General features: G+C 46.2%; 1 protein-coding gene across 5 annotated transcripts in view; it reads right to left on the reverse strand.

Moving 5' to 3' along the window:
* Nucleotides 1–23,560, reverse strand: part of POLQ (DNA polymerase theta) — a 95,524-nt gene that overhangs the window by 46,067 nt on the left and 25,897 nt on the right. For all 5 annotated transcript variants that reach the window (XR_009459009.1, XM_019476340.2, XM_014603882.3 and 2 more), the window contains 8 exons: nt 17,008–17,201; nt 16,145–16,269; nt 13,096–13,339; nt 7,432–10,649; nt 5,555–5,701; nt 4,853–5,049; nt 2,920–3,160; nt 2,637–2,830 (listed from right to left, as the gene is read on the reverse strand). Coding sequence is in view for 4 of the 5 variants with exons in the window: in XM_019476340.2 (XP_019331885.2) it covers nt 2,637–2,830; nt 2,920–3,160; nt 4,853–5,049; nt 5,555–5,701; nt 7,432–10,649; nt 13,096–13,339; nt 16,145–16,269; nt 17,008–17,201 (4,560 nt within the window). In the remaining variant the exon portion in view is untranslated. The remainder of the gene's footprint in view (nt 1–2,636; nt 2,831–2,919; nt 3,161–4,852; nt 5,050–5,554; nt 5,702–7,431; nt 10,650–13,095; nt 13,340–16,144; nt 16,270–17,007; nt 17,202–23,560) is intronic.

The raw sequence follows: 23,560 nt of genomic DNA on the forward strand, positions 1-23,560 counted from the left end.
ATTGATTCCTGTAAATGAGGCTACAGATATCCTCACTGCTCACTCCTTAATAACTGCTTGGCTGTAGTGACAGGAAGACAAGGAAAAGATGTAGGATGGAGGAGTAAGAGACTGATGCTGAAAACAAAGGACTAGACTGATTTAAATTTGAGAATTTTGTCTGGCAGCAAACCCCAGACTGTACAGAGGCAGGAGCCCATTTCCCCACATTAAGAACCTGTAAAGTATCCAAATTAACTCTTTGCCTTGGAATACTCCTGGGATTCAAATTAATTGCCATTTAAGACTAGTATACAAGGGCACCTATACACGTGTTGGATGTCTACTCCAACACATGCTAATTAGCATGTGTTGGAGCAGACTTGATTAATTAGCACACTCCAGCATCACCTGTATTGAATGTCCCTGTGCTTCAAAATGGCAGCAAGAATGCTTTAACTAAAGCTCATTCAACTAGCTTTTTAGTTAAAGCACCTCCACCACCATTTTGAAACATGGAATGCTAAATACACGTGACGCTGTGGGCTTCTTAATTAGAGCAGTTCTCAGAGCCACTTTAATTAACATGCCCCATCCCCTCTCCGGAGCATGGGTAAAGATGTCCTAAATGACTGTCTAGCATCTGTTTTGCTGCAAGTCAAATCTCAAGCTAATCAGCCCTGGATGTTCTGTTTTTAAGCCTGGATGTTACCTGGGAACTGACTTCAGGACACGAGGCATTGAAAGAGCACATTACTGGGACCTTTTATTAAAGAACTTTAGACATTAGCTTGGAAATTAGTTTTTTTCCTAGCAAACTACTATCAGTTGGAAAACTAGCCACAGTGAAGGATGCAATTCAACTGTCATTAGAAACACAAATCTTCACCGCTTATCCTGAATTTTCAGGTGGTATTCTGCACTATTTGATTATGTTCAATTACACAGCAGGCAGGGGAAAGTAGAAATGATTTGCATAGTATGAACAGCCTTGTATTAGAACGTTACATAAAATGGCAACAGTTCATATGAATTTCATGGGGTGCTCAATAAATTCTAACAGAACTTTTACACCAAATTAATTATCCTGAGTTGATATGCAGCTAGATCCCTGGGCCAGATCCAGACTGCAGGCCTCCTCATGTGCCAGATCGGGATCACGAGAAGCTTCACAGGCAGGACCCAGACATGGCAGTCACATGATGAACAATGACAGCAGCATGAGGGCTAATGCAGCTGTCACTCACCGCCTTGCTGCTGACATGTCCTCAGTGGGACTCCATAGCTGGGAATCTGGCAGCAGACCCTGCCCCCACTCACCCCACTCTCTAATCTCTGGCCCCTTTAGGAGCCCCACAAGCCGGGTGAAATGGCTCCGTGGGCTGGATCTGGCTAGCAGGCTATATCTTTGACATACCAAATTTACCACATTTTACAGGGAAAATACTTCCAAAAGAGGCTTTTTTTCCTTAGCTGTGATGAGTCAGAAGACATGAGAACCTGGAGAGTCATTAGTTCATGAACACCAACTGGCATCAGATCAGCATTATTGTTAGCAGAAATTCTGTGTTTGCAGGAAAGTAGGGAACATTTTGGGGAGTTTTTTAAACAGTGGTTGTTTGCGCATTTTGTCCAGTTTCCATGTTAAGAACAGTTCTGGTAGAGATACTGGTGGACACACATCAAGTAAGATGGTCAAAAGCATATGCATTGTTGTAGTCAGCACACTGCACATACAGAAAGGTGAACCATAGGATGGATCCCTTTGGGATTTACTTGGTTGGAAGGCATTATATATACAAATCTGCCAGTAACCAATTTATTTTTGGTGCACTAGTTCAAACCTGGTTTGAAATAAGATTCCCTTTTATTTCTGCCCAAAATGCCAGGCACAGCAGTAACAATACAAGCTGGTCAGTGCAGCTCAAGTACACAATTTCTTCAATAAACCAATACGGAGTAGAGTTAATTTCTATTATCAGGGTGTGGACACACAAATGCTTGGAACCCTTTCAAAACAGAATGTTTCAATGGGGCAGCAGCTGGCACACTCTAATTGCTATGTGTGAATGAGCTGAGAGCGATTCAAATGCAGCAAACCTGCTCCAACTTTAGTACTGCTTCATTCAGAGGTAAAGTTGGATCTGGTTTGAGGCCAGCTCATTCACACATAACAATAAGAAGCACCAGCTGCTGTCTTTGTGAAACATTCTTCTCCTGAAAGGGATCCAAGTGTTAGTGCATCCACACCCTCCAAGTATTAGCCAAAAAAACATTTTGACAACATTTTGGGTCTGAATTGGTAATAGATCCTGCATATTTTCTTAGGAAACTGACAGCTGATCATGAGTAGCTGTAGCTCTTTACAAATTAAAAGCCTAATCCTACAACATGTTGAATAGTACGAATACCTTCCTCGTCTGCTAAAGTCTGTGAAGGTGAAGATGCTCAGTAACACCTGAGAGAGACTCAGTCCCTTTCAACATAGAGCTCTATCAGAAAAATCAACCTTGATCAGAATTAGGTTTGTTTTCCATCTTTAAAGTCCAATTCTCCCACCAAATACCCCTCCACCAAGGTTTCTACCCAAATGTAAGAAGTTAACTTGATGAGTCCTTTAGAAGCAGCACTCTGTCACACCCAAGTCCCTCAAATACCTCTGCAATGTCATCAGGGCTGGTCAGGGAGAAGCTGTGGCCTGCCAGCTGGTATGCCTGGGTCTCAATCTCATTTAGTTTAGCTTGCATGATGTGTTTCTGGGTCTCACATGCCACTGTGCTAAAGCCAATTCCATTCAGCTCCAGCAGAGCCAAGCAATATTGTGTAGGCATCTCCACTTTGCAGAAAGCATCTGAAATAAGTAGAAAAGCTAAAAAATACTGATCTCCCCAAATGACCCTACTCATAAAGTTAAACTTCCGAACCCCAGGTCCTTTTTACCTGTTAGGTTTTCCTTCTGTAACAGTGTATTAAGCTGATTCATGATGCCAAAGATGAGCACAGACTCTACAGCTGCTCTGTACCGCCCAGAGTGATCAGCACTGGCACTAAGCCCCAAGCTCTGCACCCCTTGGCCAGTTCCTATTCCTTCAAGCAGGGGGAGTTCATGAGGGAGAAAGCTGGTAACCATGTTGTGAAGAGTACGTTCTTTAGAACCAGGATCCAGCAGCCAACATGCTACCTAAAATGGACATAAGCAAATACTGAACACTTTGGTTATTTTAATAATAACAGAACCATAAACACTATTTGGTAGTGAGCCCAAAAGTTCTCAACACCAGTGTAAACTTGTGCCTCAAAGCCCTCAAGTGAGACACCCAAGTCTTACTGACAGTCAATTAAATGCTTCTGAGAATTATTACTTAGTCAATAAAATGCACACAAAGCATTGGCTTCACTCAGTGGTTCTTCACAGATAATAAAGCCATGAAAATCGAACAGAAATGGAGTAAAGTCTGCACATGAAAAGGATTCTTTGTAAAAAAATAATGGCATTATAAGGATTGCTACGAAATGGGGATCTGTTAAAACAACCTAGCCTGACCCACATTTTTGCATATCAATACAAGTAATCAGGGCTCTGTCAGATGAATTCTACTATCAAATGACCCTTGTATAAACCAAGAAAAAGCAAAATTGGACCCTGTAATTGAAACATGTTTAATAGTTCTGAGGCTGCATGAAGAGCCATAACAGGATCCTTCTCGCCCTCCCACAATGACTCTGGGTTGCCAAACTATAAAGCAAATTTATTTTGCTATGAAGATTTGATGTTGCTCACACACAGAGCAGGCCATTTGAAAGTAAGGCTGCAATTCTTATGGGGTTTTTTAGAACTCCACTGTAACACTAAAGTTTAGGCTCTCTCTCGTGCTGGACATATTTAAATACAGTTTGCTTATCTATGTATTTTGATGCTGAATCATGCCACCCAACCTAAAGGTATGCTGGGCTACTTTATGCAAGCAATTATATCAACATTTCCTGGTGACTAAATCAATCAGAAGTGATTTATTAATTTTAATTTAAGCGGAAAGTACAAAGTTAAAAATGTCAGATATGCAAAATGGAAAAAGACAGACCAAGTCCAGAAATATCTCTAGTGCTCTGTAATTAATTACAAACCAAACAGACTAATCATCAAGTTACTGATAAGAAATATTATGAGTGAAAAGGTTTCCCCCATGATATTTATATAATTTTATTTGGAAAAGACCCATGGAGCCAATCATATATTAGGTTCATTGGCAAGTACACAATACTGTGGCAGTGACTTCTAATCCATGAGAAACATAAGCAAATACCTTAACCACAAGAAAAGCCTAAGTGTACTTCTAAACATACTTTTTGCATTTGTACTGTTTAAGGATCCAAAATACTCTGCAAATCAAAATTCCTATTTTATTCTGTCTGTTTTAAATGCAATAATGCTTTTTCAATTCAAATAAAACTTCAGCGCTTTTTTTAAACAGCACAATAAGAGGAAGGACCCGTGGACTGAGCTCATTTTGAAGCATGCTGTCTCTCTCCCCCTGGAGAGCTGTATTTGAGAGATGTTAGTGTTCAAGTGACACGTGGCTTAGAGCTGCATATAATTAAACAAACATTTGGAAACAATAAATCAAAGACCTGATTCTCAGGGGCTTTGGTAGCAGCTCAGCACCTTGGAAAATTTGGCCATAAAAAGTTTCTACATTTACTTCTAGCTATTATTGCTGCTGTGGAAAGCATCACTAAAACCTATGGCAATTTTTTTCTACTCTCAATAAACAGACAAATGACTTGAGCAAAGTACAAAGCACATCAAACACTGGTTTAAAAAAAAAAAAATGCAAGTTTTATACAAATTTAATTTCTTAACAAATCCCTGAACCTTTGGGTCCTCAAAGCTTCCTTCCAGGGAGATGCCACAGGCCATTAGCAGGGTCTTGTAGTGTTGGATGAAGTCGTACATAACCAGACAGTGCTTTCCCTCAGGCTCTTTCTGCAAGCAGGACTGGAGATGACACAGTCTCTCGGTGACAGATAGGTTCTGATCCAAAGCAGGGGGTGCCAAACTGGCACTGACTTCTAAGGAAAGGGGCACAAAAAACATCATCTCTTTACCCAGAATACCTAAGAAATAGATGAGGTAGCGTGGAGGTTTTCTAAAGCCAGCAGTCTTAAGCAGAAATATAACAGTAATAAATGCAAAGTGATTTTATATAAGGGATTTAGGAAGCAGTGTGAGTGCTTGTTTATTTATAAACAACAGCATGCATAGGCTGTCCAAAGAAATGGGGAGAATTAGCATCTTGCTCAGTCACATTCACAGGCAGATAAGCCTGAAAAACAACACTTTGTAGCCAGGAAATTCATTAGAAACAGAAGAAACACTGGAAAGCACGTTGCCATTGCCCTTGGCAAAAATTAACATGGCTGCTTTCTTCTGTCAGATAACGAGACTGTTAGGGACACTCACAGCTTCCAAAAATATGTCCACTAACTCCCAAACTAGGTGACAACTTTCACAGGGTTATCCACTCTCTGAAATGCCTAGCTTCCTACAATCTGGCCTGTCTGCCAGAGCTCTTACCAGCCTGATCGTCTGCCTTTTGCTGCAGTGAGACATAGTAGGCATCCTTTCCACCCCAGCACACTGCCAGCCCAACTATCAAGGTATCTTCACAGCCTTTGATAGGGAATCCATCATCTTTAACCTGGATCTGCTGGGGAGATCTTACTATGGAAATATTTTTTAAAGTTAAAATTATACATATAACATTTTAATCAATTAACATTCCAATAATGAAACAACCTAGAATGCCTTCATTCTCACCTATCCACCAGCCTCTTGTTTTCTACATTCTTTTTTTCAACACATCTTTACAACAGCAAGGTAGCCTGGGCATTGTAACAGAAAACCACTGCTTAGGAATTCTTAAAATGAGCTGGCCTTCTGTAGTATTACCATACTTACAGGAGCAGATGTAGGGTTTTGAAAAGGGGAGTGCAATGGAGATCTAACGGAGGGATGGGGGTGCAACCAGCAGTGGAGACTAAAGCTCTTGGTAAAGACTGTTCACTGTGTGTGCACTACATAATTTTAAAAAGGGGAGCGGGGGGAGGGAAGAGGCTGACCATGCCCTCACCTCACTGGATCCACCTCTGCATTCATAACATTTGAGGTATAACTGCACTCCCTCCTCTTGTATGGTGACACATTTATCATTTCTCTATCATAATTACATTCCCAATCCTGAAACAGTTTTGTCAATGCTGCTCCCATGGTCAGGCAAATATCTTAATACTTTCCCATGGTAGCAGTGATGGTTATGTGGAAAATCTGTTTATAGGCTATGATTAGGGAGCAAAATTAAAAAAAAAAAATCAATTTCACAAAGTACCTGGTAGAGACCTTCAAAGACCGAGGCTGGTTCATCCATATCACCCTCAGAGATGGAGGAAGGGAAACTACTCATTACTTTCATACCCCCTTCCATCACAATTGCTCTCCCCCCTCTATAGAAACTCCCTAAAACAGGATTGTTACTTTCTAGTTAGTGGAGGCTCTGAGCAAATTGCTTTGTTTCCGACTTCAAAAATATTACTTATTTAGTGCCAAGCTGAAAGCCATTTGTGTATGTCCTACTGCAGTAAACCACAACGGGACTCCACTTTAAAATAAGGGATGTGATGAAACTTTGGCTCATATTTACTCTGTGCACTAATGTGGAAGTGTGTGTTCTTCTGAATGAGTCAGACAGAAATGTCCCCATCTTTTAAATGCCAGTTATATTGGTCATTTAAGCGCTTGTCATTTGCCACACTTATAGATTTCAATGAGAAAAGCATCATTTATTCTATGATAAGCTTGCCGCTGATTCCAGATTAGCTCAACTCTCCAAGCCTCATAACAGAGCAACAGTACAGGTTCTTCTGTTTGCTTTAGCAATAATGCTCCTTACGAAGATGCAAGCAGCCATTATAGCAGATACTCTGCTTACTTTATTATGCTGGCTGACTGTTTCATGATGATGTTTTACTACGCACTTCACACAGCAGGCACATAGCCATTCACCAACATGCCCGCTATAAACCACAGGGATTGTACAAGCAAGAAATACTTAATGGCCATTGTTATGGGCTGATGATGGTAACAATCCTTCAAGTATTTTTGGCTCACACTCACTTTAACCACCTTCCTCTTTCCAGTTCCACCCTTCGGTGAAATGCCTAGGTCCAATACATGCCTTCCTCCAAATGAACTGGAAATTCACTGCAATTTCAGCAGCTGCCAACATTCAATACATATAGGATTTGTTCCTTATTTTCACAAATTTAAAATGAAAAAAATGCATATTTGTTCCTAATCTACTTTCATTTCATTTTGATTACTCTCAGCAAGCTAAACTGAACTTCTCTTCACAAACTAATGCACTGGAACATGAAATACAGGAAGGCAAAACTGACCTTGTTTGAATCTGCCGCCTATAGTTGATCTGGGGGACAAGAGACGTTTTGTTCTTTCGCAAGCCACTGAGATGGAAAATCTATTTTTGTTCCTCCATTCTTGGATGAAGGTCTGGAAGAGATCCATGTCACTTGCCACATCAATGATAGTGAAACTTTCAGCACTGCATGAAATAAGTGGCAAAACATCTTGAGATAACTGCAGTGAAAAGTCCTGGTCTATAACAGAATCCTCTTTTACAGGGTCATTCTCAAGTGGGCCTCCATTTTCTGGATTAAACTGTAGTGTTTCTATTTGCTGGTCTGAAACAGGTATGCCATTCTGCAGCACCTGACAGAATGGGCCTTCATTCATGAGGATGACATCTTTCTTTTTCCCAGACTTCAGAGAGGACGTGCCAAAACTCTTCGGTGCAGGCTCCATAGGCGGCGTTGGAGGAATAAGCCCATTGCTAATACCTGGCTGAGGATCACGCTTCCTGCTGCTTCCCTTGAGAAACTTAGGGGAACAATTTGGTTTTTGTTCCAAGGCTCCCCTATTGCTCTCTCTACCTGTGAAATAGTTCTCTAAACCCTGGCAAAGGGGTAATGGCTTTTTCTGACCACAGCCAAATTCAAACACTGCACCTTGCTCTTGGCTGCAGTTTGAAAGAACTAATTTTTCCTTTGAGCCAGGGATGCTTGGACTCGATGAAGCAGGTTTATTGCCTGAAGGGCTAGGCCACTTGTCTAGAATTTCTTGCAACCCTGGGCTTAACTCAAATGAATGTTCGCTCCATACTATAGAATTGGGGGGTTTTTTTACATTTTGCTGGGCTTTCTGGGGTCTTACACTTTTATCTCCTTTTATGTCCATTGGTCCGGAGTCCTCCTGAGCAATAGATTTTCTTAGTTCTGGCTCAACAAGAGCTGCTGATGGCAAGTCTCCTTGAAAAGGAGGTGAGCTCACATTGTCAAAAGCTTCAGCCAACTGGAAAGAATCAATTTCAGAGAACGTAAGAGACGCGTCATTACACTGTGGTGGCTGCTGCTGCTCAACCTGATTTATACTCCATACATCCTGAATAGGCCCCCAGCTCTGCTGATGGAGACAGCCAACAAGAGAGCTAGAAACGGTGTTAGGAGGAAAGGGTAGAATCCCCTGTTCCCTGGTTTCCACCCCTTCAGCTTCACCTGCACGAATACCAGAAGGGTCATTGACATCACCGAAACTATCTTCAAACAGCAAACTATTGCTTGTATTGAGACTAGTTTCAGGAACAGGGTGACATTCTACCTGTACATGTATGATGTGTAGATTCTGGCCATTGGAGACGGGGGCTCCATTCTGAAGACCTAGACAGACACTCTCCTTCACTGAAGGTTGGGTTAGGTAACCTTGTAAAAAGCTGCGTAGCTGGGAGTCAGTGACAGAAAAATCATTTCCTCTAAGGCAAAGTGCAGCATCTGGGAATTTCACTGCAGACTGTAAACAAGAGCTCACAGAGCCCAAAGTTTTAGCACTGCAACATAGATCGGTGGGCTGTTTCATACCAAGTGTTGTCACAAGACCTGAAGAGTCCATCTCTCTAAATGCCGCAACTAGGTTTTTATCAGCGACACTCTCAGTTTGAAAAGCATTATCACAGGGGAGTTTTGTGAAGGTTTTCTGCACAGCAATGGCTGCCAGCTCTGTGCCTTTCGCTCCCTGATGTCCTGCAATTTCAGATGCCACCTGCTGCTGTATTATCCTATCCGTCTGAGTATCCAACTGGAAGCTGTCCTCAAAGTATCCATAGCCCAAGGACAGATCGTGGGCATAACCATTTTTGCTACTTTTTGCAATACAAACAGCTCTGGATTTTATTGTGGAGTCTCTCAAAAAATCCTCAGGCTGATTATCAGCAGCTTTACCCACACCTCCACTCTTGAACAACACGCCATTGGGACTTTCGCTGCTATGTTTGCTTTTGCTTTGAATTGGGAAAAGGCAGGATTTAGGTTCATAACAAACAGTTTTCTGCTTGTGTGCACCATCACTCACATGTGTTTTTGCAGAACTGCTGACTATTTCATTACAGAGGTCTGTATCTAGAATCATTTGCTGTTTTCCAGATATCCGTTTAGCATATTTTTTTCCAGCATGAACTTTACTGTCTTTGGCACCAATATTCTCATTTTTCAACTCCCTACTAGGTATCATCAGGCCTCCCACAGTGTCACTTGTCTCCATTCTCACAGTTGCAGCATCCCTCATTATAAAATCCCTAGATGCCTGACAAATTGTTTTTTCTTTAGGCTTGCATTCATTCGTAACAGAAGGCTCCATAAGCAGTCCTTCCATTTTCTCTTTGCTTCCTATAAGTGGATAACGTTCATGAAAAGATCCTGAGATTTTGTCCTTGTGAACCAACGATCCTTTTTCTGTCAGTTCCTTATTACTTCCATCTGGAAAGGATTTACTTTCAGAATTGCTATGTCTGGAAAGAGGGGGCCCTTTTATACCTGTTATTTGCCTCCCTGACTCTTCAAGCAGTGACCTATGCTGCTTCAAAGCCCTGCTGCAGTTTCTATTTTGATTTAAGCTTCCACCCATTATTCTCCTTGGCCTACATACAGCAGAAGTTTTTGTTGGAACAAAGCTCAAGGTTGGTCTTTTGCCTTCTTCAGTAGGGGATTCTTGACTTGTTTCCCTGAAGCCTGCCTTGCTTTTTCTCTTGGAAGTAAATTCCATGTTTTCTTTATCTTTGCTCAGATGTGGTCGTTTTCTAGCACTCTGTACAATGACATCAATGTTTCCTTCCTCTGTTTGAATCTGATCTATCTGGGCCTCGCTCTGGAGCCTGCCCTTTGGGGTACTGGCACCTAGCAACCTTTTATTTCCCTTTTCAATCTTTGCTGAAGTCCCAGACTGAGAGTTGGGGTGAAGTCCATATCTTTCCTTGTTAAATGCTTTTAGGGTCTCAAATGACCCCTCCCTGCTCAGTCTGTATTTTCTGTCCTCCAGCTCTGACTCGCTGCTGATCATGGAAGAGGATGACTCAGAGTCCAGGTAAGAATCTGGGTTCCACTGTACTCCCATCACAGCCAAGTCCTGTTGCAGGAGCGTCCTAGCCTCCTCCACAATGAGGGAGGCAGCTTCATTTTCAGTGACATGCTTCATTCCAGCCATCCAGATGCAGCGAGTGTTCCTGCGCTCCTCAGCTGCCTCTTCGTCTTCATCCACCGCCCTACGAAGGCTAATGAAAAAGAAACAAAACAAAAGTCAACTAGGAAGTTCTGTAGAAACACTCACAGTGGCATTGATAAATGGCACCATGCTGCTCTGCACTTATCTTTAATTAGTACAACAGTTTCAGTGAAGCTTTAAGTTCAGTATATTTGAGGACTCTTTAGTTTGGACTCAGAAATAAACATTTCTTTTCTTTCTTTCTTTCTTTTTTTTAAAGAAGCAGTAATAGCAAAAGAGTAACGATGCTTAGACATGCTGGTTTCCCCACCCTCCTCCCACCACTGTGACTCGCACCTGGAATAACCTGTGTAAGAGTCAAAAGGCAGTTCCGTATTTTAACTCAACCTCATTTGTTAGCTGCCATACTGACTCACATTCTTGAGAACCTACTGCGCAGGGTACATCCACTAATTTCAAAAAGTTCTGAGAAGACTAAAGCCGCCAAGAAGAAACTCCAGTATCATTCACATTTCAAAATGGTTTAGAGAAACAGAGGTCAAACCACCTAAGTGTTGCAGATAGTGTTGTCTTCTACCCACATTAGCTGCAAGTGTGGGACAGAACTAGACTTTATTCACCCCCTACATAAACTGTAAGGGTTGTTTTCCAAGTAGATGTCAACGTAAGCTGAATTACAGCTTTTGTTGGGTTAATGGTTTAACCCAGAGCTGTCCAAACTCATGGCCCATGGACAGCATGCAGCCTGTAAGGAGTTAATTTGTAGCCCATGGACTTCCACCCAAGCACCACTGCCCCCACTGCTACTACCACTGAGCTCCACTTCCCTCCTCCACCTTTCCCTTTTTGTTCTGCTCCTGCAGTAGGGAGAAGCAGCTTGAGGGTGGGGGTGCAGACAATAGAGCCTTAGGCCCATGCTGTATGTGCTCCCTGACTTTTCTGAGGTTGGACAGACCTGGTTAAGCCTAAAAGGCATCTCAAACACAAACAACAATAAAACTCAAAGTGAGTGTGAATATACATCACTGAAATAATTAAGAATCTATTACAGGAAAGTAAATACATGAAGTAAATACCTCCAGAATTATTAAGGCTTCAACTGGACCTGCAAAACTGAAATTCAAGTATTTCTAATTGGAGATACTTCTACTAACAGACCAGTTTAGATTGGGAGGGGGCTATACCAATCCCAGCAACATTGCCATGTCTTGATACTCTGCACTAACGTAACACCATTAGAGGTTATGACATAAGGGTGCTGTTACAGGTTATCTTTAAGCTATTCTAAATCTGTTGAACATTAGGTAGTATTAAAGTTGGAACAATTTCAGGACAGTCACAAGTTAAGACTGAATGCCGACTCTGACCTGCACAACTGTGACTTGACACTAGAGGGCCTGGTGAGCAGCCGCATGGCCAGGATCCAGGACTCTATCCGTCTGGGAGTGGAGCCCCAGGAGTTAAGCACGGCCAGAACATGCAGCCCAGGGAAGCATGCCTCCCTGGGCTCCACGTTCTCACTGCCTGGTGGCTCTGCTCCTAATGTAGAGCCACCAGGGGTTAACTGTGGTGACAGCACTGACCCTGGGGAAACACGCCCCCCTGACTCCATACTCTCGGCATGCTCAGTATTAAGCAGCCCGCTCCCTCATCCCACCCCACCCACCAGGAACACAGGATGTTGGAGATATCCCGCAAATTCTCTTGGCTAGGGGAGAGCTGCTCAGATGTGGGGCAAAGGGCTTAACCCTCTGAGGGGAGGGCTGTGTGCCTGGTCCCCAGCCCAGGGGCTTGGATCAGGTCTCCTGGGGTCCTTGGAACCAGTGGCATAGTACTATGTGGGCCAGGATCATACCCACTGGGGGCAGGTGTGGTTGCAACTTGGGTCCAAGTACCAGCCTGTACGCAATAAAACGTGGGAGGGTGAAAAGTCTGTCAGGGGCAGAAGCGCTGGAAGCCATGCATCCTGGGATGCTGGATGACTGCCAGTTGGTAGCTTCATCTCCTTTGAGCAGATGAACAAAACCCTAGCTCAAGCTAGGTAGGATAGGTCAAAGATAACCTTAGTTTCAAGTGGCTTAACTTAAAGACGCTTAGAGGGTATTTACCAAAGTTTAAGATCCTTTAAGTTAAATGCATGGATGCTCCTGTTTTAAGTGCCTTTAGAATGGTTTACAGGTAACCTGAAACACCACCCCTATTATTCAATTAACACATCTTCTGTGAAGTAGGAAAGCATCATTCTCATTTTACACATCGCAAAATCGAGGTCAATGACTTCCTCACAACTATATCATGTGTCAATGAAAGAAAAAGGAAGAGAACCCAGATCTCCAAAATTTACACTATAAATCACAGGATGACAACTCGCTTAGAAATACTCTTGGAATTACACACAAAAAACTGACTCTGTTGAGTCCATTTCCTCTGTTGATGGTAAAAAGGAACAAAAAACACTTGTCTTCATTCCAGTTCCCAACTTGCTGATTTCTCACCTTTTGAATGGCACTGTAGTCTTCAGGGCAGTTTCCACATCAGCAGGATTTGCTTTCGCCAGGTCAGCCACAGTAATGAAGCCAGTGTTATAAAGAGCTCTGGCACGCTGCGCATTCAGCAGAGACACGCGAACCAGGTCACACAGCTCCCTATGGACACCAAAGGTGAGGCGGCTCTGAAACTGGGAGAGCAACTGTTCCATGTTGTGCCAGCCCAGCCGATTAGAGAAAACTGTTACCATTCCTGGAACAAACAAATTACATCGTTTTGACCTTAACACTAACTTCAGTTCTAAAAATGCTTGGATACTTTTTCTCTCCCCAATACAAATTTTCACATGCAAAAAAATGCAATTTAAACTAGAAAATATCTATTTATAAGCCAGGCAGCATTCTCAATTCCCCAATGCAATGAAAGCCTTATGTTGCTAAATGTCTTCAGCAGCAGTAAGAAAAACAGAGCAGAACCAGGAACTAAGCTGTTGCCCCTATACAGGATAGTTTACTAGGAAATCTCTAATACCGAAGACAGAAGTTCTATTTTTAATCAAATAAGATGGTATTCTAAGTCAGCTGAGGGACCACTTGGTTCAAAAAGAGGTCCTGGGCAGGTCAACACAATCAGTGGTGCCTGCCAGATCAGCTGAGGACCCAATCTAGCTAAAGCCAAACTGCCTGCCTCCCCCCCTCCCCCCAAGCCAGGGGGGCCCTCAGGCACAGCTGGCCACCCATCCAACTCAAGGAGGGCTGGGCATTTCAACTTCAGCAGGATTAGGCCTTCAACTGATCTAGCAGGTGCTGCTGACTGCCCATGCAGCTCAAAAAGAAGGGCTGGGAAGTCTGGCTCAGCCAACAGCTCTTGCCAACTAAACTGAGGGCCTAGCCTTGATGAAGTTGAATGGCCTTTTCCTCAGCTTGGGCCAAGTGGGCAGCCAGAAGCACTGATCACATCCTGCAACTAAAAGATTAGCCATGTCATACCCCCAGGATACCTCATAAGTAGCACCCCTGTCTAGGTGAGCAAGGATTATACTACTATTCTCTGAATCTGGCATCTGCCTTTGTAACTAAGTCAAAGGCACAACACTTAATAAAAGCTGTTAGAATACTCCATGTGGCTGCCTTACAGATTTCTGATACAGAAATATTCCTGGAAGTGGCAGAAGATGTAGTATGCTTTAGCTGACTAAGTTTTCACATTCAGGCGAAATAGCGCAACTGCCATCTGGTAGCAGATTGAAATGTACAGCCTGATTCATTTAAGTGTCTTCTAGGAGGAAATGGCTGGATTACTTGCAGATTCAGGAACACAGGAGCAGAGGACTGAAGGGACCTCTCAAGCTACTAACTCCTGGTTCTCTGCATCCACAGGCAACCATTTAGCCAAGGAACCCATAAAATCACTACCCCATCCCCTCAAAAACATCTACAAGGCACAAAGCCAGAGACATCAAGAAAGCCCTAGAACAGGGGTGGCAAAATACCACCCGTGAGCCAGATCTGGCCTGCAAGGCCATTCTATATGGCCCATGGGGCCCCTAAAAAATTTAGAAAATTTATATTGATCTGTCCTAGGTTCCTGTCAAAAATGACAGGAACCAAGGGCAGTAGGACCCAGGGGAAGCCCGGTGGGCTCCTGCAACAGCAGGGTCTGCCCACCCTGGCCCCCCAGCTGGAAGCCCCAGCAGGAGCTTCTGGCCTGGGAGTACGTGGCTGGCCCATGCCAGAACCTCAGGTAAGGGGTAGTCGGGGGTGTGGAAGACCCCGGGCAGGGGAGGAACCTGGGGAAAAGCAGCTCCTTGCCTGCTCCATGGCCTGCGCTCCCTGCTGCAGCTGCTTGCAGCCCAGCGGGGCTGTCCTGAGCAGGCACAGGCAGCCCCATGCGGGCTGCAAGCGGCTGCAGCGCCAGCCATGGGGCAGGTGGGGGCCCGCTTTTCTCCCCGCACTCAGCACCAGCTCATAACCTGCCCCGGCTGCCAACCTGGGCCCCGCACCAGCTCCGGGCTTGCCTATTGGGGCTGCGCACAGCAGCAGCAGCCCCCGCCCCCCTGCTTGCCGTGCCAGGAAGTATTTGCTGCTGCTGCCCGCCCGGAGCTCGCGCACTGGGCAGCCCAGACGCGATGGTGGCAAAAACTGCCCGGCGCGGCAGGCAGGGAGGCCGCAGCTGCTGCTGCTGTGCACAGCCCTGACGGGGGAGCCCAGAGCCAGTGCGGGGCCTAGGCTGGCAGCAGGGGTGGGTTACAAGCTGGTGGTGAGCACAGGAAAAGCAGCGCCCTGCGCTGCAGCTGCTCAGTTAAGGAGCTGTAGCCTCTGGAGACTGTGTCCAAACGTGCAGTTCTCCATCTTGATCCTATCACCTTGCACTGAGACAGTGTAATGTCTGTGGGATGCAACTCTGTAATAGAGGTTGCGCTGTGAAACTGCATGGGCTATCTTTGTCAACCTCTCTCTGCCAAAGAGCAGAGAAAGCTGACCATCTTCTCTCTGATAACAAACCAGAAAGACGAAGTACTCAAAAAGAAGGTAAGTCAAGTCTCCAGAGCATGGGTGGCCAAACCTATGGCACATGTGCCACAAGTGACACAGACAGCTGCTATATGCGGCATGTAAGCCCTGTGAACTCAGTAAAAGGATGTGCTAAAATGGAGGCGGTGGGCTCCCTAGCCACAAGGAACAGAGAAGGGGCTGGACAATGAGGTGCCAAGTGTGACCATCAAGAGCTAGGTTAATCTTTCCCTGGCCATGCAGTCACTGCCAAATCCAGGGTTTGGAGCATCACTCACCATATAAAAGCATGACAGTTGTATGGCCAGAGAAGAGTTGGCTTGGCTCTTGGCAATGACACCTTCCTGCAGCAGTGCCTAGCCCCAGATCTACTCTGCGTGGGCAGAGAGCTCCCCTGCTTTCATGCCAGCATCCCAGGATACAAACTCTATCAGGTATGGCTCTGGGGAACACGGATCAGAGCAGTACTCAGGGAGTGGATGCAGCTTAATTTGGGCCAGAAAGGTCACAGCAGCTCCAGAGTCTCTTAATCCCTATGACTCACCTGCGTAGGTGGCAGCAGACTGTTGTAAGGACTGAAGCTGGCCACGGCTACAGCCATATTTTTTGGTAATATCTTTTAAGGGAACCTCGCTGATTAAATCCAGTAGTGCCAGGCTGGTGAAAAACCTGTGACAAACATAGAGGTATGTAAAAAAGATACATATTCTTGGACACATTAGCACAAATGCTCTGTGATAACTAAGGGTAGCGATGCCCCGCCTTTTTGTTCCATGGGCCAGAAGACCACTGCCTGGTATGTCCATGGGCCAGATTCAGCTGGTGGGCCAAATCTGGTTGTGCAAGGGAGGAAGAGGGTGTGGCCAGCCCAACCCAGATGTGCAAGGGGGAGGAGTTATGGCCTGGCTCTGATGTGTGTGTGGTGGAGGGGGGGGCGGCAGCAGCCACAGGTGTGGCTCAGCTCTGACCTGGTTGCACAGATCTTGGGAATTGCAGCAGGGGGGCGGTGACAGTATTAATGGTTGCTGTGCCTCCAGCACTAAAATTTTCTGACCTGTGGGGAGCCCCACATGCTGGAAACCATGGCTCTGCAGGCCAAATTTGGCCTGTGGGTCAGGGGTTGAGCATCCCTGACTTAGGGAACTCAAAGGCCAACAAAAGAAGCAAGAAAGGTAGCTCCCCTGATTATTTTACTTAACACAAAGCTTCTTGCGACAACACTTTTCTTGCCTGATACGAATAAATTTGTAGGAAGCTGATACAAACTGAGCCACTTGCTCAATCAACAGGGGAACCTAGCCCAAACAACATTTGGGTTATAAACAAAACCTGGCAGTTCAACCATCTCCTACCACACAACCCTTTGCAAATTTCTGCCTTGGGCATCATATGCCTACTCATTCCTACCTCTTGTGGATAGCCATTTGTCGGTGCTGTTTCTCTGTTTTGACTATGATTTTACCCTTTACAGAGCGTGCAAGGAAGCCTTCTTCAATTCCCACCAGCTCAGCAACTCGCTTCATTGAAGCAGGCAGCTTCTCCCACAGGCAGAAAAACTGGTACCAGTCAATTGTGGTCCACTCCTCATACACAGGAGTGACCTAAAGAAACAAAGTTTATTCAGAAGCATAGACAGGACACTACATTAACAAAAAGGATCAATAAAAACATAATCCAGGACATGTAGTATTTGCACTCTATGCATCAATGAGACACTGAGCCATAACCACATGCCCTGAAAAAAGTGAAAACTAACTGCATTTTTAATGTTTGGCCTAATGAGCTCTGACTCATTAAGGTACAGTCTCATGATTACACAGTTGAGCATCCTTGTCAGGTTGTTCCAAATCCAACCCATTAAAATAAATGTTTTTAAGTTGCGCCTGTACTTTCAATTCATACAAGATTAAAAATGGTCTTAATATTAGATTAGCGCATGTCTGGAAAACATTTTTCTAGTGTGCTGCACTAAGAAGAACATCCAACAGCAGCCTCACTAGACATTACTGTAGTACTGAATCAAGCAAAGGAATACAGACTCTACCAGGTCGTAGTGAAGTCCACTTTCCCCCTTACTTGATGATTATCTTGAGCACAGAGGTCTCGATGCTGTTATTTATATACACAAAATTATCCAAACAGTTCAATTTCCAAGGCACAGAAATAAAAAAAAATTGTTTCTGGTTATCATCCAATCAGCTTATAGTTCGGTCCAATTTCAAAAGAGAGAATGCCTTGATAGCTATATCAACATACTGTCAGGCAAGGTTCCTTGGGTAGATGCGATATCTTTTATTAAACCAACTAAATAGTTGGAAAAAAGTTCTTTGCAAGGGTTTGAGCGCAAACACCCTTCTTCTTCAGGCATTGGGAGACTCTGCTGGAGAACTCGGAACAAAAGCAGAGTCTCCTAGTACCTGAAGAAGGGTGTTTGTGCCCAAACACTTTGCAAAGAACTTTTTTTTAACTATATAGTTGGTCTAATAAAAGATATCACATATACCCAAAGAACTTTGCCGGCCTATGTCCTTAGACCAACACGGCTCCAACCAACAACCCTGCAACATACTATCAGAGAATTTATTTTGAAATAACTAATTGACAACACTTAGAAGCATTTAATGCAGTGAATCTTAACCAGAAAGTCCTTGAAGCACTTTCTCTGCCTTCCTCTTAAGCCTACACCTTGGCTGAGCTGGGAAAACAGAACTTCTTTTGGAAGTCTGGAGTCAGATATTTAGATGATGTGGCTGGTCCAGTGAAGTTGATGGCAGATGATCATTGCCTCAGTGCTTGTGGTATTTGCATGAGAGAGGACGCTAATATTGGTGCACCTGTCTTCCCACTGGATTCAAAGGATCTTCCGCAGGCAGTGTTGATGTTACTTCTCCAGCGACCTGAGGTGTCTCCTGTATGCTGTCCACATCTCAGCTCCATATAGCAAGGTGGTGTGTATGTGGGGTGTGGGGAAGGGTGTGGGGATGTGTATGGATGTCTGGGGCTTATGGGGGCTATGCCAGGGGTATGGGTGTGTATGGGGTTTGTGGGAGGTTGTGGGAATGTGTGGCTGTGCATGGGGTATGTGGGGGGAGCAAGTATGTGTATATGGTGCGGTGTGCATGTGAGGCCCCACTACAAAACACATGCCCCCCCTCACATGCCCCCCCCCCCTCACACCCCAACCCCCAATGTGCACAGTTCCTACTGTCAGTGGCAGCAGCCTCAGGGCACTCACAGTCCATGGCAGATGGAGCCCTGCAAGTCTGCGCACAGTCCGTGGTTCTGGCAAGCCCCAGGACTGCATGTGGCTGGGCCGCCTCCAGCACCATCATGCAGGGCTCACATGCAGTTCCCGGATTCTCCATCCATGCCCTGCGCCACCAGGGGGAGACCCGCATGATGAAGCCAGCGGTGCAGATCATGGGGCTCAGCCAAGGTTGCAGGAAGCGGGGTGGAGCCAGCTTGGCTCCATAGTGTGGAGCTCCCCACCATTCCCTATGACCTGCACATGGCAGTGAGTGGGGCCAGACCACCAGCTCCACTGCACAAGGTTTGTTTTGAAGGCATGCAGCTTGGGTGGAGAACCTGGGAACTGCATGAGAGCCCCGGGGAGCTCTGCATGATCAAGTCAGGTGGATCCCACGCCTCCACCAGCCCAGGCCCTGCATTCCCACCCAGGTACTGCTTGGCTCCCACCCACCACCGCAACCCCCCTGCCCACTTGCCCCCACAGCCACCACTTCTGCCCCCCACACCCACTGCCATTGCTGCTTTCCTACCTGTGGGGTCAGGGTCAGTGCCATCCTGTGAGTGAGGGTGGGACAGCAGCATGTGCTGCCCTCATGGGAGTGAGCAGGTCTCAGCCCCATGCAAGCACAGCAAGGGCAGCCCAGGGTTGTACAGGATAGAGTGAATTGGTAGGCACCTACGCACAGGCTGAATGAAATCTTTTGGCAGGCTGGATGCAACCAGTGGGCCGTAGTTTGTCTGCCCCTGCCCTAAACCCACACTGAGATTCTGGGACGAGCTCTTCAGTAAGTGGAAAGACACAGTTCAGGAGGGTTCTCACAATGATCCCTCTTGTAGTGGACAGCAAGGTGATCCCTCTGTAATTTCCACAGTCAGACCCATCTCCTTTCTTGAATATTGTCACAATCATTCCTCATCACTCCAGATCCTTAAGATGAGGGGATGGACCTGTGATCTAAGCTGCTCTCATCCCACTTGAAAATTTTGGCAGGGATTCCATCTGCTCCAGATGCCTTGCCATTCTTTATCTGTTTTATAGCTTTCCTCACTTCATCAAGGGTTGGAGGAATTCCGAGATCCCCTCTGGGTATTACAGGATGGAATTGAGAACACTCTCGTCAACAACCATCTCGATCGAGGAGGTTTTCAAAATGCTTTTCAACAGATGCTGATGGTGCCCCTTTCCTTAGGTCTCAAGACGGTTAGTCACCAAGTACTCAGACCACAGATGGCTCTGGTGGCACTAAAGAAACTGTGCATATTGTGGATGCCTGTGAGATGTTGAATCTTCTTCACTCTGTCTTCCCACCAGCTGTTCTTCATATTGCAAGTCCTCTTTTGGGCCTCTGCCTTGGCTTGTTGGTGATTCAATTTCTTTTCGTTGGAGTTGGTGTCATTCTGCCAAGCACAAAAGGCCTTGATCTTGTGGTCAATGAACTCTTGGATCTCAACTCTCTCATCAAACCAGTCTTGGTGTTTCCTGGTAAAGAACCCAAGTGTCTCTTTGCAGGCGCTGATGTCAATGGAATTGAAGCCACACCAAGCGCTGCCATCATTCTCCCATTGTTGTTGATTGGAATTCAGCAGTTTTTCGTTGAGGTGCTGGTAGAAGAGGTCTCACTTGATTCGGTCCCTGAGTCCTTTCTTTGTTGACTTCCTGTCAGTGTTGCTTCTGCTGCAGCCATCGTTTGGGAGTCAGTTTGAGACCCATAACCAAGCAGATGAGCCGGTGATCAGCCCAGCACTTGTCAGTTCCTACCATAGCTCGAGTGGTGCAGACACCTTTGCGAGGTGCAGCATCTTCATGAGGAAGATGCTGCTGGAGTTAACTTTTACCATCGTTTCCTTGCCGATGGTTCTGTTCCAAAAATTCAAATCCCTGCCAACTCTGGCATTGAAATTGCCAAGCAGAGCAAGTCTGATTCCCTCCAAAACATCAGAAAGGACTTGGTTAGGGCTGGCATAGAATTCCTCCTTGGTTTTGCTGGCAGCATCAAGAGTTGCAGTATACATACTGATAACAATGATCCATCTCAAATTGGATCTCTGCCAATTTGAGATGGAGTCATGAAGCGTTCATTAATTCCAACAGGGAACTTGTTGAGTTAGTTCATTCTTAATGGCAAACCCAACACCATGAAGTCGGTGTCCTCCTTCCCATTTATCCTTCCAGAAAAGGGTATAGCCCTCTTTGTTCTTTGAGCCACCCATCTCCCACTTGCCAGCTCCTGCTCAGTGCAGCGATGTCAATGTTATGTTGCCTGAGTTCTCAAGTCATGATTGCAGTGCAGTGTGCCCTGGGTGTTCACTATTAGGACCGTCCGAAATTGATTGCGTCTTTGTTGATTTTGACCACAGTAGAGGTGATCCCAGTGGATGCAATTATCTAGTTATTTGCATCTGAAGAACAGCTTTGGGGAAAAGACAAATTATCTCCAGCCTTGGAACTGAACAGAATTTGCAAAAGTACTGTAGGCAAGGTTAATGGGAGAGAATCTCACAAACATTTTGTTCAACAGTGTACTTAATTTGAAATAATGTAAGACAAACTGCTGTGATTAAACACTCCGGGGAAAAAAAAATTATTATTATTAACATATCTGCCCCAGAGCATGAACAGAATTCATCCACTCATTTTTTACTTTTTAAGATCTGCCAACAGGGAACAAATGCATTGGTGCATGATACAAATGTCTCTGCCTTGCTTACTGAAAGTAGATAAAAAAATATAATATGCTCCTCCTGATACTGGCAGTCTCAGGCACATTAGGGATACTAGCAGATCCTAAAAACATGTTTGCTTTAGTCAACAGCTGGAGCAATGAAAAGGGCAAGCAGGGGAGTGTAGAGTTGACAGACAACCCCAATATCTTCTCTGTTCTAATCCCAACAATCCCAAAATCCCAGAGTTATTTTTCAAGGGTCATGCAGTTCCTTAACTAGAACTTTCAAACTGTCACTTTTTATCTTTACCAGGACAGAGATGCACATAATGGAGCCAGGGATATGTATTACATTTTGGACACTGTTTCTTTAAGCCCATGAACCTGAGGGTGCTTATAATACTCCAAATTATTTCATCACTGATCTTCACATGCTCATAGCTTCCTTTACATGAACTCTTGCTGGCTTTTGAAGGCCTTTGTGTACACACACACACACCCCCCATTAGTAACCTTGTTTCCACACTTCCCTGTAACAGATTCCTCTAGTTCAGGGGTGGGCAAACTACAGCCCGCAGGCCAGATCCGGCCCACGAGGCCATTCTATCCAGCTCACGGGGTCCCTAAAAAATGTAGAAAATTAATATTTTTCTGCCCTTGGCTCCTGTCAAAAATGACAGGAACCAAGGGCAGTAAGACCCAGGGGAAGCCCAGCGGGCTCCAACAACAGTGGCCCGGCCCCACCCCCGGAAGCCCCTCCTGGGGCTTCTGGCCTGGGAGTACATGGCTGCCCACCGGAATCCCAGGTAGGGTGAAGGGGAGAAGAGCAGGGGGGGACCCTTGGCAGAGAAGGAGCATGGGGGAAGAGGGGAAGCGGCCCCTTCCACATCCGGTGGCTGGCGCCCCATGCTGCAGCTGCTCGCAGCCTGTGTGGGGCTGCCTGTGCCTGCTCCAGACAGCCCTGTGTGGGCTGCAAGCAGCTGCAGCAGGGAGCACGGGCCACTGGGCAGGGGAGGGGCCGCTTCCCCCCCACCCCAGGCCCAGCTTTTCCCTGGGCTCCTTCCCTGCACAGAGAAAAGTGGCCCCCCACCCACCCCAAGGCCGGCGCTCCCTGCTGCAGGCACTAGCAGCCCACGCAGGGCTGTCCGGAGCAGGCACAGGCAGCCCCAGGCGAGCTGCGAGTGGCTGCAGCATGGGTCACGGGGCAGGTGAGGGGCTGCTCTGCTCCCCTCCCCCCAGTGCTCAGCACCACCTTGTAACCTGGCCCCACTGCCAGGCTGGCAGCAGGGCTGGGTTACAAGCTGGTGCTGATTGCAGGGAAAAGCAGCCCCTCACTTGCCGTGTGGCCAGTGCCCTGCACTGCAGCCACTTGCAGCCCACACGGGGCTGCCTGTGCTTTCTCCAGACAGCCTCGTGTGGGCTGTGAGTGGCTGCAGCAGGGAGCACCAGCCATGAGGTGGGCAAGGGGCTGCTTTTCCCTGCTCTCAGCACCAGCTTCTTCCCTGCCAGTGTGCAGGGGTATTGGGGCTCTGCATTGCCCCCCACCTATACCACAGGGCTGGGGGGGCAAATGGGAGTGAGTGGGTGGGGAGCCAGCGGGAGCACGGGGCCCACACCGGTGCCCAAGGGCCAGTGCTGGCGGGGACCAGAGCAGGTTGGCAGGAGCGCAGGGTCCCAGCCAGCAAGGACTCTATGGAGCCAGGCCAGCTCCACGCTCTCCCTGCTGGTGCAGCCCAGCCCAGCTCCACAGACCCCTGTCAGCCTGCACCCCACTCTGGGCCCCAGTGCATGCCCTGGGACATTGGTCCCAAGATGGTGACCAGGGGGCAGGGCACCTGTCAAGGGGTGGGGCACTTGTCAAGGGGCAGGGCTACCCATGTGGCCCTCCACAGTGTGCCAAAACTGGGTAAGTGGCCCTCCGCCCAAAATAATTGCCCACCCCTACTCTAGTCTCCCCTCTCCTGGCTGTAGCAGATGCTCAGACCCAAATGGACTGAACAGGCTTCTCAGGGATCAGCTTCCTTCCAAAAACTCAGACAGGCTTGAGC

This window comes from Alligator mississippiensis, chromosome 1, assembly GCF_030867095.1.
Source record: "Alligator mississippiensis isolate rAllMis1 chromosome 1, rAllMis1, whole genome shotgun sequence".
Taxonomy (NCBI): domain Eukaryota; kingdom Metazoa; phylum Chordata; order Crocodylia; family Alligatoridae; genus Alligator; species Alligator mississippiensis.